This window comes from Bufo bufo, chromosome 5 (genome assembly GCF_905171765.1).
Source record: "Bufo bufo chromosome 5, aBufBuf1.1, whole genome shotgun sequence".
Classification (NCBI taxonomy): Eukaryota; Metazoa; Chordata; class Amphibia; order Anura; family Bufonidae; genus Bufo; species Bufo bufo.
Genome location: NC_053393.1, coordinates 80,175,900 through 80,192,474, shown reverse-complemented (window position 1 = coordinate 80,192,474; position 16,575 = coordinate 80,175,900). Strand labels below are relative to the sequence as shown.

The 16,575-nt window shown below is 50.0% G+C and overlaps 2 protein-coding genes across 5 annotated transcripts in view; one reads left to right on the top strand and one right to left on the bottom strand.

Annotated features, from left to right (window-relative positions):
* The window catches only part of RIDA (reactive intermediate imine deaminase A homolog), a 30,002-nt gene extending 26,084 nt beyond the window's left edge, over positions 1–3,918 (bottom strand). Inside the window, exon 1 of the mRNA XM_040434311.1 lies at positions 3,760–3,918. Coding sequence (XP_040290245.1) covers positions 3,760–3,833 — 74 coding nt within the window. The 5' untranslated portion in view covers positions 3,834–3,918. The remainder of the gene's footprint in view (positions 1–3,759) is intronic.
* Positions 3,919–4,054: 136 nt separating this feature from the next.
* Positions 4,055–16,575, top strand: part of POP1 (POP1 homolog, ribonuclease P/MRP subunit) — a 56,168-nt gene continuing 43,647 nt past the window's right edge. Inside the window, exons 1-2 of one of the 4 annotated variants that reach the window (XM_040432843.1) lie at positions 4,055–4,155; positions 10,100–10,249. In XM_040432843.1, coding sequence (XP_040288777.1) covers positions 10,111–10,249 — 139 coding nt within the window. In that variant the 5' untranslated portion in view covers positions 4,055–4,155; positions 10,100–10,110. Of the gene's footprint in view, positions 4,225–10,099; positions 10,250–12,690; positions 12,736–16,575 lie in introns of those variants that run through there. The other 3 variants (XM_040432845.1, XM_040432844.1, XM_040432846.1) reach the window with 3 other exon arrangements.

Genomic DNA, 16,575 nt, shown 5'->3' with positions numbered 1-16,575 from the left:
CCTCAACTTGAGTCACGTTCCTTTGCTGCACCCTTTACCTTAGGTTTTGCAAAGGATTTTACATCCACCTTGACCTCCTCAAATCTGCCTGTTAGATAGGTCTGCAAATAGTTAGGCCTCTTTCACACGGGCATCCCGGATTTGCTCCGGATGCGTCGCATGCGCATTGCGGGAAACCTGCGCGACTGCTCACGCAATTTCAGTCAGTGTTGTTCAGTTTTTATTGCGTGCGTTTTGCACGAGCGTGATAAAAAACTGAATGTGGTACCCAGATCCGAACTTCTTCACTGAAGTTTGGGATCGGTGTTGTTGTGTAGATGTTATTATTTTCCCATATAACATGGTTATAAGGGAAAGTAATAGCATTCTTAATACAGAATGCTTACTAAAATGTGGATTGAGGGGTTAAAAAAACAAAAAAAAATTAACTCACCTCATCCACTTGATCGCGCAGCCGGCATCGTCTTCTTTCAGGACCCGCCAAAGGACCTTTGATGACGTCATCGCGCTGACCACGTGGTGAGCGCGGTGACGTCAGCGCAGGTCCTGCTGAATGAAGATAGAAGATCTGCAACTGAAAAGTCTGTTTTAGGCCTCTTGCACACGAACGTTGTGCATCCGTTTCATGCATTGGGGACCGCAATTTGTGGTCCCCAAGGCACGGGCAACGTCCGTGCGGAGGCCGGGACGGATCGAGACCCATTCAACTTGAATTGAATGGTCCGTAATCCGTCCGCACCGCAAAAAAAATTAAATAAAAAAATCAAACAAGGCCTGGATAGAAACACCACGGAAGCACTCCGTAGTGCTTCTGTGGGGTTCCAATCCGTGATTCCGTCCTGCATCTCCGTGATTGCGGACCCATTCAAGTGAATAGCTCCGCATCTGTGATGCGGAGTGCACATGGGTCGGTGCCCGTGTTTTGCGGACCTGCCGTATGTGGCCCGCAATACGACCACACAACGTTCGTGTGCAAGAGGCGTTATCTGAAAGGGGCCTGCAGAAATCCTTGGGCTGCCCGACAAAATATCCCCTCTCAGGTCTTTCATTTGCAGAGGCCCTAAACAGGTGACAAGGACAGCTGCTTTTCAAGCGGAAAATCCCAAAATACTTTGAAAATCATACAGTCCCTGTACGGAAGACCTTGCAGACATATGGCACTAATAAAGAACTTAAAGTGCAGTCTGTACATCTGTATGGAGTACCGTACAGTACAGATTTGTCATACAGTTGTGTGCATTGGGCATAACTGACTCTCCAGATCAGGGGAGGTGACAAGCGTGACGCACATGTTGCTGGACCCTACGTAACAGATGTTTGCAGAAGTCAACAACTATTGCTGCCTGTATACATGCACACTCAGCTGAGCATGCAAGTCTCCGTGAAGAAAATGGAGTAAGGCTAGTATACACCTGCGGTGTGAATTCCGGCAGGCGGTTCTGGCAAAGAACAGCCTGCTGGAATTCTCCAAATCCGGCACTGCTGGATATAAACGGACGATCCGCCTGCCTTCCGGCAGACAATGCGGAGAATCGGTCGGACATAAACCGCCGATTCCCAGCCTCGTCTGCCGGAATTTACACCGGAGGTGTGAAACAAGCCTAAGGGCTCTTTCACACTTGCGTTCTTGTCTTCCGGCATAGAGTTCCGTCGTCGGGGCTCTATGCCGGAAGAATCCTGATCAGTTTTATCCTAATGCATTCTGAATGGAGAGAAATCCGTTCAGGATGCATCAGGATGTCTTCAGTTCCGGAACGGAACGTTTTTTTGGCCGGAGAAAATACCGCAGCATGCTGCGCTTTTTGCTCCGGCCAAAAATCCAGAACACTTGCCGCAAGGCCGGATCCGGAATTAATGCCCATTGAAAGGCATTGATCCGGATCCGGCCTTAAGCTAAACGTCGTTTCGGCGCATTGCCGGAGCCGACATTTAGCTTTTTCAGAGTGGTTACCATGGCTGCCAAGACGCTAAAGTCCTGGCAGCCATGGTAAAGTGTAGCGGGGAGCGGGGGAGCAGTATACTTACCGTTCGTGCGGCTCCCCGGGCGCTCCAGAGTGACGTCAGGGCGCCCCAAGCGCATGGATCATGTGATAACATGGATCACGTCATCCATGCGCATGGGGCGCTCTGACGTCATTCTGGAGCGCCCCGGGAGCCGCACGGACTGTAAGTATACCGCTCCCCCGCTCCCCGCTCCTACTATGGCAGCCAGGACTTTAATAGCGTCCTGGGTGCCATAGTAACACTGAACGCATTTGGAAGACGGTTCCGTCTTCAAATGCTTTCAGTACACTTGCGTTTTTCCGGATCCGGCGTGTAATTCCGGCAAGTGGAGTACACGCCGGATCCGGACAACGCAAGTGTGAAAGAGGCCTAAGTCACTACTGGAAACCTCTAGAGATGGCTTATGTCCAGTGACAACAGGGGGAGCGGGAGACCCCCATACACATTAGATTTCCTTAGGAAGTTGCCGGGTTCTGCCGCCATGTATCTGGTATGGAAATCACTGCTACTCTAAACATTGCAAATTTGCACAAAACGGGCAAGAATAAGATATTCTATTTTTTGGGGGGGACGCGGAACTGACATATGGATGCGGACAGCACACTGTGTACTGTCCACATCTTTTGCAGCCCTACTGAAATAAATGGGTTCACAACCGATCCGCCAAAACTGCAGATCAGATGGAGACCAAAACCATTGTCGTGTAAATGACCCCTAAGGCTACTTTAACACTTGCGTTTACATTTTCCGGTATTGACATCCGTCATAGGGTCTCAATACCGGAAACAAACACTTCCGTTTTGTCCCCATTCATTGTCAATAGGGACAAAATGTAACTGAACAGAACGGAGTTCTCCAAAATGCATTCTATACAGTTTGGTTGCGTTCTCATACCGGAGAGCAAACCGCAACATGCTGTGGTTTTCTTTCCGTCATTGACCCACAATGCAAGTCAATGGGGACGGATCCGTTTTCTCAGACGCAATAGAAAACGGACCCGTCCTCCATTGACTTTCAATGGAGTTCATGACGGATCCGTCTTGGCTATGTTATAGATAATACAACCGGATCGGTTTAGAACGGATGCAGACGGTTGTGTTATCAGTAACGGAAGCGTTTTTGCTGAACCCTGCCGGATCCTACAAAAACGCTAGTGTGAAAGTAGCCCAAGACGGAGAACATCTTCTCTCTTAGATTTGCCTTAAAGGGGTTGGCTCATCTGGGACATCGATGGTATATCGCTAGAATATGCCATGAGTGTCAGATAGGTGCGGGTCCCACTTGCCGTTTTTGTTCATTAGGCAGTGTGTTTTTTTTTTTGTCATTCTTGCTTCATTTCAAAAAAAGGGCATGCTGGAGCTCCTGGTAGTTTTTTCACATCACCTTCTCTATGGGGGAAAAACACCATGAAGAAAATGCTCATGGTGTCGGCACACTGGGGGTCATCTACAAGGGCCGCAAAAAGTCACAATCCACAGGTCCCCGGTTTTTTAAACACCACTGCATTTAATTTAGGCACAAGTCGGGTTTCTATGCCAACCTCACCACTTCTGCTACAAAAAAAAAAAAAAATGCACTAAAAACCTAAAAAAGCTTTTAAAAAAAACACCTGAAAGTGCAGAAAAACGCTACTGAGAACCTGTGCATGCAAGCAGTGGAGATAAGCACTAGAAAACTACTGCCTGCAGAAGAGGTGACAGCAGCGACAACTGTCCAGTCACACAACGTCTTCTAATCTTGCAGAAGGAGCATTACCTGTACGGTCCAATTGCAGCAGGAGCCTTCGCACTGAAGATGATTTTCCTGACCACGGAAGCCATGACTGACATTTGCCGTCTTTCCACCTGCACTGTGCACTACGTACTTCCTATCGCCCAGTCTAAAGTAAAGTAAAAAAAAAAGAAAAAAAAAAGAAATCCACATGGCATGTGCGCATGCGCAGTGACAAAGAGCTCGCGCTCCCTGGGAAACGTTCTAACGACGTCACTCCACCTCCAAGTCCACCAATCACGTTCCCCGCCTGTGTTCTAGACTGAGGCTTGGAACGCAGAGCGCCTCCTCCACGTGTGAGCGGAGTGTAGTCCCTGAACCTGGAAGTTCGGTTGCCTCTGCTCAGTGACTTGCGGAGAGTCCAGCACTGAGTCCTGTCTGGTGCGGTAAATTCGTGTTTTTATTGTAGCATGGCGCATGTGTTGTATTGCATTACAGCTGCATAGTAAGGTAGTTTCTCTTTCTGTATCTTAGGTTGTGATGTGGAGGCCTTAAAGGGATTCGGTCATCAGATTTTACCCCTCTAACCTAAACATATGCTCATGTCTAGACTAATACGAAGAATCCTAAGTTGGCCTTATTAAACCTCACTGTGGCTCTATTTGCCCAAAAAACTGGTTTTTATAACCTGTCAATCACTTACTTAAGGTGCCCAAGGGGAGGTCCGTTAATACAGGGTGCCCAGCCACACCCCTCGCCATCCGGTGCCCAGCACCGCCTTCCCTGTCTTCAGCGCCACCTCTGCAATCCTCCCCGTCCCTCTGCCAGATCCCGCGCCTGAACACTAGGCTCAGCCAATCTGCAGGTCATATCGGGGTTGAGCGAAGTACGCATCAGGCCGGCGCATGCGCACTTCGCTCAACGAAGCCGCTGCCAGGAGTCCGCACAGGCGCATCAGTCTGAGCCTAGTGTGCAGGTGCGGGATCTGGCAGAGGGACGGGGAGGATTGCGAAGGCGGCGCTGAAGACAGGGAAGGTGGCGCTGGGCACCGGATGGCGAGGGGTGTGGCCGGGCACCCTGTATTAATGGACCTCCCCTTGGGCACCTTAAGTAAGTGATTGACAGGTTATAAAAACCTGTTTTTTGGGCAAATAGAGCCACAGTGAGGTTTAATAAGGCCAACTTAGGATTCTTCGTATTAGTCTGGACATGAGCATATGTTTAGGTTAGAGGGGTAAAATCTGATGACAGAATCCCTTTAAAGAGGACCTTTCACCACTCCTGACATGCCTGTTTTAAAAGCTTCATGCGTTCCCCATGTAATAGCAATTCTGGAACATCTATTCTTATGGCTCTATGTTGTGCCATTCCTTTATTATTTCTACTAGAAGTTATGAATGAATTGCATTTGCTAGCAGTCTGCAGTAAGGGTACAGAGGGGAGGTAACAAGTTGGGGGGGGGGGGGGTACCTACACAGACTCACTCTATCCAATCAGTCCTGCCATTTTCAGACTGTGCAGGTACACCCCCCCCCCCCAACTTGTTACCACCCCTCTGTACCCTTACTGCAGACTGCTAGCAATTCATTCATAACTTCTAGTAGAAATAATAATGGAATGACACAACATAGAGCCATAAGAATAGATGCCCCAGAATTGTTATTACACGGGGAATACATGAAGCTATTAATACAGACATGTCAGGAGTGGGGAAAGGTCCTCTTTAAAGGGACTTAAATATGGCCTCTACTGTATCTGCTTTTGCATTGCTTTTTAATGCAAGCTATTGTCTAGATAAGGCTGGGTGTTATCGGGATTACTGAGTCCAGAATGTGTGGCCTCATGATCGCTATTGTGTCACATAAGTCTTCTTCAGAAACATTGCATGCTGAAATCTATTAGCAGCTTCTCCTGTAAGTGTTACCTTCATTCGTACTAGACTTGTAGTGTTTAGAATTCTTTCGGTATTTAAAGGGCATCTGTCAGCAGATTTGTCCCTATGACACTGGCTGACCTGTTACATGTGCGCTGGGCAGCGGAAGACATCTGTGTTGGTCCCATGTTCATATGTGCCCGCATTGCTGAGAAAAATGTTTTAATTAGGGCTGAAACGATTACTCTATTGAATTGAGTAATTCGACACAAAAAAATCCTCAATGCAAATTTTTTTGCATCGAGGATTTGTTTGTGTCATGTGACCATGGAGTGAAGCGCTTGCTATTACTCACCGCTCTGTGGTTGCTTGCACCGCGCTGCACTTTCTCGTGCATGGCATTGGGGGACACAGCACCATGGGTATATGCCCAGCTGCCACTAGGAGGCTGACACTAGAAACAAAAAAGTGTTGGCTCCGCCCAGGTGGGCTATACCCCTCTGCAAGAGCCGAGATACACCAGTCTAGTTTTAGTGTCCGTAGGAGGCAGACATGACCTGTTTTGCAGGTCATCCTGCTAATTTTATTTTTTATTTTATTCTATTATTTTCTCTTTTTTTCTGCAGGTTTTTTCCCGATGCAGGGGTGGCTCCATCGTGTTCCACTTTAGTTGCCCCCCTGCGGGCGCGTACTCAGGTACCCGGCAGCCACCCAGTCCCCACTTATCTGCTTCCGCAGTGGAATTCCGGCGGACCCACGGCTCCCGTGTTGAGTCCGCCGAGGGGGTGGTCATTGCTGCGCCTGAAAACGTCGGAAGGTGAGTATGGCAGTAACCTGTACTCCCGCCGGGGATGTTCGTTCCCGCTCTGGTACGAGGTCCAGCAAGCGACCTCGCACAGCCTCGGCCGGGTCCCATTCTTCCTCAGCTACCCCGGATCACTCCCCGGTTAGGTCTGAGTCGGGCGAAATTTCTTCTTCAACCGCTTCCGCCGTTCCTGGGGACTCCTCCGATTCTGAATCAGAGCGGTGCTCGGCGATGTCTGCGGCCATTCAGGACCTCATCAAAGCCGTCCGTGACGCGCTCTATGTGCAGGACGTTCCCTCCTCCTCCTCCCTGGAGTCGGTGTCCTTCCGCCGGGCTAGACGTTCCACTGTGGTCTTCCCGAATCACGAGGATCTGGACGCGCTTCTGGCTAAGGAGTGGCGTCATCCTGATCGGCGCCTTCATCTTACCAAGGCCTCTGACATCCCCTATCCTTTTTCTGAGGAATCTGTCAATACTTGGACGGTTCCTCCTCAGGTAGACCCTCAGGTTGCTCGCCTGGCGAAGGCTACTACCCTTGCCCTGGCTGACGCGGCTTCCTTGTCGGATCCCGCTGACAAACGGGTCGACTCTTTGGCCAAGTCTGTTTTCATCGCAGCGGGTGCCGCCATCCGCCTTGCGTTTGCCGCCTCCTGGGTGGCTAAGGCCTGCGCTATCTGAGCAAAACAGCTTGTTCGCGCCTTACCCCCAGACTCTGATCATGGGGAACTGGCAGTGCTTGCCTCTCAAATTTACCAGGCGTCCAAATTTCTTTGCGATGCCTCTATGGAATCGGCCCGCCGATCCGGCCGTGCGGCCGCTAACTCTGTGGCCATTCGCCGCACCATCTGGCTTCGTTCTTGGGCGGCAGATTCCGCCTCCAAGAAGGCTCTGATTTCCCTTCCCTTTCTCGGTGGGAAGCTCTTTGGGAAGCGTTTGGAGGAGCTCATCTCGGAGGCCACTGGCGGTAAGAGCTCTCTTCCCCAGAATCAGCCTCGCCGCCGTCGCTTTCCTGGGTCGTCCTCTCGGGCGCAGTCCTTTCGGGGCCCCCCCTGCCCGATCTGACAAGAAGGCCTCCAGGCCTTCCTTTAAGGCCAAGCCCTCCTGGCATGCCAAGCCCAAACCTGCTCGCCCCCAGTCCACTAAACCTCCTTCCGCATGACTCTGTCAAGGTGGGAGGGCGTCTGCTCTCCTTTCAGGACGTCTGGCAAGCAAGTGTAGAAGACGCTTGGGTTCTGGAGGTAGTCTCCTCCGGATACAGGATCGAATTTTCCGATCTTCCGCCCAGACGGTTCTTCCTGACGTCGCCCCCCAGGTCCCCCTCCGGGGCAGAAGATTTTTTTATAGGCCATTCGTTCCCTTCACTCTCCAGGGGTCATCGTTCCGGTTCCAGAATCAGAACGCTTTCGGGGGTTCTATTCGAATCTGTTCACGGTTCCCAAAAAGGACGGTTCGCTCCGTCCTATCCTGGACCTGAAGGCGCTGAATCACTTTGTCCGGGTCCGTCACTTTCGTATGGAATCCCTCCGGTCGGTGATCGCCTCCTTGGAGTCGGACGAGTTCCTGTCGTCCATCGAAATTCAGGACGCCTATCTCCACGTCCCCATTGCCCCCTCCCACCAAAGGTTCCTTCGCTTCGCGGTAGGTTCTCTTCATTTCCAATTCGTAGCACTGCCCTTCGGCCTGGCCTCTGCTCCGAGGGTCTTCACCAAGGTGTTGGCGCCTCTCATGGCCCTTCTACGTGCCAGGGGGGTCGCCTTGGTACCTTACCTGGACGATCTTCTGATTCGGGCCCCGTCGTTGGAGGACAACCTGTCCAGCCTGCACATCACCCTCTCAGCTCTTGCCCAGTTCGGGTGGCTTGTCAACCACTCCTAGTCCTCCCTCGTCCCATGGCAGAGGATGCCCTTCCTGGCATGATTTTCGACACTCGCCTCGGGCGGGTGTTTCTCCCCCCAGAGAAGATTGCCTCCCTTCAGGCGGGGGTGACGCTTCTCCGCGGCCCGTCCACCCTGACTATCAGGACGTGTATGCGCGTCCTGGGGAGGATGGTGCCTACCTTCGAAGCCATTCCCTATTCCCAATTCCACTCCCGGGACCTTCAGTTGTTTCTCCTATCCAGGTGGGACAAGTCCCAGGCAGGTCTCGATCGCCTGGTTCGTCTCCCTCTCCAGCTTTGCCAGGACCTTTCCTGGTGGCTGCTTCCTCGGACGGTGTCCCTGGGCCGTTCCTTTCTTCCCCCCAGTTGGCGGGTGATCACGACGGACGCCAGCCTCTCGGGTTGGGGAGCGGTCCTCGACTCTCTCACAGTCCAGGGTCTTTGGTCTGCTCAGGAGTCCTCCCTGCAGATAAATGTGCTCGAGCTCAGGGCAATTTTCCTGGCACTGTCTCACTGGACCCCACGTCTTCGCGGTCTCCCGGTCCGGGTTCAAACAGACAATTCCACCGCCGTGGCTTATCTGAACCACCAAGGGGGCACCAGGAGCGTGATGGCTTTGCAGGAAGCCTCCCATATCCTGCGCTGGGCGGAGACCCACGTTCCCGTCCTCTCCGCGGTACACATTCCCGGGGTCGACAATTGGGCGGCAGACTTCCTCAGTCGTCAGCTAGTCGACCCGGGCGAATGGTCTCTTCACCCAGAGGTGTTCCTCCAACTTTGTCACCGATGGGGAACTCCGGACGTGGATCTTTTCGCGTCATGTCTCAACCACAGGATCCCGCGCTATGTCGCGCGGTCCAGAGACCCTCAGGCTTTCGCGGTAGACGCCCTAGTTCTGCCTTGGTCTCAGTTCAACCTTCTGTACCTGTTCCCCCCCCCCATTCCCCTCCTGCCCCGAGTGCTCAAGCGTCTCAAGGCAGCCCGGGTTACAGGAGAGATAAGTGTTTTATTTCACTGGAGCGGAGGACATGGCTTGGGGGTGGGGCAAGCTGGTGGCACTGTGGTGGGGCAAGCTGGTGGCACGCGGGGGGGGGTTGTTATTAGAGTGCCCAATTAATCGATAGAATATTCTATTACAAAAATAGTCGATAGCTGCAACCCTAGTTTTAATATATGCAAATTAGTGTCTAGGAGCAACAGAGGCGTTGCCGGTACACCTAGAGTCTCTGCTCTCTCTGCAACTGGAGCACCCTCTGCACTTTGATTTGCACTACCTGGTCCTGTCATTCAAAGTGGAGAAGGCGCGGCAGTTGCAAAGAGAGCTGAACCTCTAAGAGTAAAGGTAACGCCCCTGTTGCTCCTAGAGACTCATTTGCATATAATAAAACATAATTTTTCTCAGCAATGCGGGCACATATGAACATGGGAACAACACAGATGCCTTCAGCTGCCAAGCGCACATGTAACAAGTCAGCCAGTGTCATGGGTACAAATCTGCTGACAGATGCCCTTTTAAAGTGAACCTCCAGTTGCAGTCTCCCTCCTGAGCCAACATGGGGTGGTAATATGCTACTGAATGCTGGGCACCAACCCTGGCATGACAGCTGTACAGTGCCAGTAGTGATCCCACTGCAAATATGCCACTCTGCTTGCAGTAGTATCTCTCTGTGACCCATGTGGGGTCAGGTGGGAGATCACAACCAGTCTAGGGGAGTGGATCCACTCTCCTTTTTCACTGCTGTCTGTGTGAATCCCAGCCTTATTAAGATCTTGTGTTTTAATCACAGTTTCTGTCCAGTAAACGTTCGCTGTGTGACTGTTTTATCTGCAGGATGCCATCCAATGAATAAAATCATGTCTACGGCAAAAGAAAAGAAATATGCAAAACGGATGCGAAATCAGCCCGCTAATGTGAGCCTAGAGCAGAGTCATGGAGCTCCCCCCCACCATGGAGGACGCGGCTCCTATCAACCATACAGTGGTAAATAAGTACCGGTATCTCTTGTGACACAAAGGGTCATAAACAGTTTAAAGCGATTTTCCCATCTATGCAACTATGGCCTAAAGAGGCTCTGCCGCCTCTCCTGACAGGTCTCATTTGTCAACTACCTGCATCTATTCTTATGACTCTATGATGTGCCATTCCTTTATTATTCCTTCTAGAAGTTCTGAATGAATTGCTAGCAGTTTGAAATAAAGGTCCAGATAGGTGTTACCAGCTCTGGGTGTGTCCCTGCACAGTCTGACCATATCCAGTCAGTGCTTCCAGTTTGTCTGTGCAGGGACCTCCCCCCACCAACTGGTTACTACCATCTAGACCTTCATTGCAAACAGCTAGTAACTCATTCATACCTTCTAGCAGGAATAATAAAGAATAGATGCTCCAGAATTGTTATTACATGGGGAATGCAAGCAGTTACAGAAATGGACACGTCCGGAGAGGAGGCAGCTCTTCTTTAAAATATAAGTTGCCTTACTTTGCCATGGCGGCTTCCTGCACCTCCACGGCCTGCCCAGTCCAGGTATTCTTTGCTTTTGAAATTGTGCCTATGTCCCGTAATATGATTGCAGAGGCCGATCACCTTCCAGTGATGTTTCATTAAGGCGACATTACTTCTATTGGCATCAGTGTGTACATAAGGTCACAGGGGAGTGTGGCAATTGGCCGCAGGGGTAAGGCTACTTTCACACTTGCGGCAGAGCGATCCGGCAAGCAGTTCCGTTGCTGGAACTGCCTGCCGGATCCGGCAAAACGTATGCCAAGTGATGGCATTAGTAAGACTGATCAGTCTTTAAAAATGCATTGAAATGCTGGATCCATCTTTCCGGTGTCATCCGGCATTTACGTTTTTCACTTTTTTTCGGTCTGCACATGCGCAGACCGAAAGGACGGATCCGGCATTCCAGTATTTTGAATGCCGGATCCGGGATTCAGGCAAGTCTTCACTTCTTTTTTTTTCGCCGGAGATAAAACCGTAGCATGCTACGGTTTTCTCTTTTGCCTGATCAGTCAAAATGACCGCACTGAAGACATCCTGAACGGATTACTCTCTATTCAGAATGCTTTAGGATAAAACTGATCAGTTCTTTTCCAGTATTGAGCCCCTAGGACAGAACTCTATGCCGGAAAAGAATAACGCAAGTGATAAAGTACCCTTACTCTGCATTACACGGACGTGGCTTTACCAATTCATTTGGAAACAAAAGGCATGGTGACAGTGGAATGTAGGAGGATTGGGAAGTTGAGTACTTCTTTTTACCTAGGGTGTCCAGCCCAGGGGCGGATTAAGTGCATCATAGGCCCGAGGCTGTTTACCGAACTTGGGCCCCTTTCTATTTATCATAGGCCACCCCCCTCCTTCTGTGTTCTGCCCCATAGTTATTTTTATATATATAATGTGCATGTATGTTCCGCGATCACTCAAAAACACAACCATCGATTTCAACGAAACTTGGTATACACATGCCTTGCTACCTGGAAATAAATCTTGTGGGGGTCACAGCTCTCTAGGACGTACCGTTCCTGAGATATTCCCAAAAAATGACCTCCATTAGCCAATACAAGCCTGCGAGTCTTTCTCTTCATATGCCAACTGCCATACACATGGTCACATGTCCTTTATCAGCCAATAGAAGCTCGCAGGCCCTTAGTCCCCACATACACACAGTTTTACTTCAGGTTTCCATAACAACCCAGCCATTTTTCTTCACTGCTGTAGGTCAGCTTTAGGCTAGGGCTACACGACAACATGTGTCGCACGACAATTTTTATAATGATAGGCTATGGTGTTGCACTGCGACATGTGACATGCTACGACATGACAGTCGCAGAAAAATCCCATCTCAGATGGATTTTTTGCAGCTGTCGTGTCGCAGTATATCACATGTCGCAGTGCAACACCATAGCCTATCATTATAATAATTGGTGCGACAAAATGTCGTCGTGTAGCCCTAGCATTAAAGAGGCAGGGCGCTGTGGAGGTCACTGTCAAGGGAGTGGGGTGCTGTGAAGGTCAAAGTTAAGGGGATGGGCTGCTGTGGAGGTCCCATTTTAAAGTGGCGGGGCACTGTGGGGGGGGGGGGGGGTCAGTGTTAAGGGGTGGGGGACTGTGGAGTTCACCGTTAAAAGGGACGGGGTGCTGTAGAGGTCACTGTTATGGAGGATACTGTTTCTTAACGACACACTCAAACATTAAATGAAATGGATGAAATATACTCGTGCTAAACCGGGTCCTTCTGCTGGTAGTAAATATTTAAAATAACTATACAACATGAAATTCTTTGCTAACTTTGACCCTTTATTAAACAATAGGAGATAGACATCCAAAAAGCAATTATATTAAATTAGTTTTTTTAAATATTAGAGGAGATTTATCAAAACTGCCGTAAAGGAAAACTGACTTGGTTACCTATAGTAACCAATCGGATTCCTCTTTCTTTTTACAAAGGACATCTGAAAAATGAAAGGTGAGATTTTGTCCCTCTCTTCCCAGGTGCCCAGCATAAGAACACACACACACTGGATTAGTAATCGAAAAGGCTACTTTCACACTAGCGTTGTTTAAATACGGCGTTCAATTCCGACACCGGAACTGCCCGCCGTATCCGGAAAAACGTGTGAAAACGGATTACATTTGAATCCTGATCAGGATTTTGATCACAATTAAAAAATGCATTGGGAAAAACGGATCCGCCATTTATGGACTTTAACTTTTTTTTTCACATTTTTCGGGTTTAACATGCAAAAGCCGGATCCGGTCTGACTGAACACACGGCGCCGGATCCGGCGTTAATGCAAGTCAATGGGAAAAAGACCGGATCCGGCGTTCAGTCAAAGTGTTCAGGATTTTTAGCCGGAGGTAAAAATACTGCATGCTACGGTTTTCTGAAAAGCCTGATCAGTCAAAAATACTGAACTGAAGACATCCTGATGCATCCTGAACGGATTGCTCTCCATTCAGAATGCATGGGGATAAAATTGATCAGTTCTTTTCCGGATTTGAGCCCCTAGGGCGGAACTCAGCGCCGGAAAAGAAAAACGCTAGTGTGAAAGTACCTTTAGAGACACCCGCTGGAGCTTTGGCTCACTCTACCCAAAATTGAGGATGGCGGCGGCTGCTCTGCCTGACTGAGAGCCTTCGCACAGACCCAGCCCTGCGCGTCCCCAAGCCGGTGCATGGCAGGAATTCTCTGCTTGAAAGAGATTGGAGGAGGTGTGCAGTGACACCGGTCCCTCCCTCCTCACTCTCGCTCCTTCCACTCGGCCCCGGCTGTTATTATCGCAGCAGTAGCGCTGTGTATACATATCGTATGAGAATGTGTTATAGTGCTATGGGTCTGGGCCCGGGACTGCTGACCCAAACGTCTCTATTATAATATGCCATTGGTCCAGCAAGTAAAAATGACTTTTAAACCAGGCCAGGGGTTTTGCTCCGGTAGACATAGAAACATAGAAACATAGAATGTGTCGGCAGATAAGAACCATTTGGCCCATCTAGTCTGCCCAATATACTGAATACTATGGATAGCCCCCGGCCCTATCTTATATAAAGGATGGCCTTATGCCTATCCCATGCATGCTTAAACCCCTTCACTGTATTTGCAGCTACCACTTCTGCAGGAAGGCTATTCCATGCATCCACTACTCTCTCAGTAAAGTAATACTTCCTTATATTACTTTTAAACCTTTGCCCCTCTAATTTAAAACTGTGTCCTCTTGTGGTAGTTTTTCTTCTTTTAAATATGCTCTCTTCCTTTACCGAGTTGATTCCCTTTATGTATTTAAAAGTTTCTATCATATCCCCTCTGTCTCTTCTTTCTTCCAAGCTATACATATTAAGGTCCTTTAACCTTTCCTGGTAAGTTTTATCCTGCAATCCATGTACTAGTTTAGTAGCTCTTCTCTGAACTCTCTCTAGAGTATCTAGGGTTGTTGCGGGTATCGAAATTTCGATACCCAATCGATACTTTTGTCCCGGTATCGATACGATACCGGGATTTCCGTTTTTTCGATACTGGGCTGCGCTGCTGCGCAGTCTAGTATCTCTGAACATGAGCGCGCTGCTATCGGCGCGCTCATGTTCTCTCTCAGCAGCACGGGGAGAAGGAAGCTGTCCTCCCTCCCCCTGTGCTGCTGCCGCTGCCACCAATGAGAAGAGAGGGGCGGAGGAGGGGCGGCAATGAGAAGAGAGGGGGTGGAGGAGGGGCGGCAATGAGAAGAGAGGGGGTGGAGGAGGGGCGGCAATGAGAAGAGAGGGGGTGGAGGAGGGGCGGGCGCACTGCGCCACCAATGATAGGATTACTATCGGAGCGATGGGAGGAGACATCAGCTTCACTAGTGGGCGTTCCTTTTCCCTGCGCTGCGATTGGACAGCGCTACAGCCAGGGAGAAGGAACGCCCACTAGTGAAGCTGATGTCTCCTCCCATCGCTCCGATAGTAATCAGCAGCATGTGGAGCAGGAGAGGAGACAGTAATGGGGCACTGCTAGGGTTGCCACCCGTCCGGGATTGACCCGGACAGTCCGGGTTTGCAATCCTGTGCCCGGGTACAAGCCTTTCTTAGACCCGGACACAGGATTATTCTATTCTATTCATTGAAACTGCAGACAGTCAGTGTGGAGTCCGTCCGATCGCATATTTAAGCTGCTGCTGTCTGAGTGCACTGCACTGTCACTGATGATCAGCTGAGCGGAGCGCTCCCTCCCCCAGTCCCCCTCCTCCTCCAGTCTACAATCACTACAGTGATGCGGCTGCCAGGCAGGCAGCGCAGCCGCAGCAGCTCACTCACTGTTTAGTAGTCTCCAGTCTCCTCGCTCCTCCTCTGCCTCTCAGTCCCTCCCTCCTTCTCTCTGATAAGGAACTAAGTCAAGTCCACAGGAAGTGACATCAGAGAGAGAGGCAGGGAGGGAGATTTGAAATCATTCTTCCAGCAGCTCCAGGCTCCAGCAGCCTGCCCAACTAGTGCCCAGCCCAGACTGTGCCCGCTGTGCCCTGCTAGTTTTTCAACATGACCAAGACTGAGTCTGACTGTGACACTAGGTAATCACTTACTTTACTTCTAAAAAGGTATAAATATAAAACATTTGAATCATGTTTGTAACAGTGTTTAAACAGCCTCAGGTTTCTGAATCTGTCAATCAGAAAAAACATTTATGTTATGTAGCTGATTGACATTAGCGATGGGCTGATGTCAGCAGTGCATAACAGTGTGTTTTATAACTCCCTGCCTGCTGCCGTTCTCTTAAAGGGCTTCTGTCACCCCACTAAAGTGTTGTTTTTTTTTGGGGCCAGTTAAATTAGTTATATTGCGATATATGAAAATATAATGGTGTTACTTACTTTGATCCAGCAGTTTATTCAAAAAATGAAGTTTTATCATATGTAAATTCGGTCTCTACCAGCAAGTAGGGCGGCTACTTGCTGGTAGCTGCTGCAGAAATCCGCCCCCTCCTCGTGTTGATTGACAGGGCCAGCCGGCATTTCAAAAATCGCGCGCCTGTGTTGATTCGGCGCAGGCGCTCTGAGATGAGGAGGCTCGTCTCCTCAGAACTCCCTCAGTGCGCTTGCGCCGATGACATCACCAAAATAGAAGACGTCATCGGCGCAGGCGCACTGAGGGAGTTCTGAGGAGACGAGCCTCCTCATCTCAGAGCGCCTGCGCCGAATCCACACAGGCGCGCGATTTTTGAAATGCCGGCTGGCCCTGTCAATCAACACGACGAGGGGGCAGATTTCTGCAGCAGCTACCAGCAAGTAGCCGCCCTACTTGCTGGTAGAGACCGAATTTACATATTATAAAACTTCATTTTTTTAATAAACTGCTGGATCAAAGTAAGTAACACCATTATATTTTCATATATCGCAATATAACTAATTTAACTAGCCCCAAAAAAAAAAATCACTTTAGTGGGGTGACAGAAGCCCTTTAAAATAAAGACATGATATGCTAATGAGCCTCTAGGTGCTATGAGGGCGTTGCTGCAGCACCTAGAGGCTCCGTCCATTCACCTTTGGCAGTGGCACGCCCATGTTTAGTTGATTGACGTCCGAGTTCTCCTCTTCGTCCCGTAAATCCTGCGTCTGCGTCGAATACTAAACAGTACGGCGCAGGCGTGGGATCAGGGGCGTAACGATTGCGGTGCGACAGCAATCAGGGGTGGAGGTGGGACATGGGCGTGGTTGGAGGCGGGGCATGGGCGTGGTTGGAGGTGGGACATGGGTGGGGCCTGGAAAGGGCCCTCCCTCCCTTCTGTTCGGGTTTGGCTTGAAGAAAAGGTGGCAACCCTAGGCACTGCGGGCGAACGGAG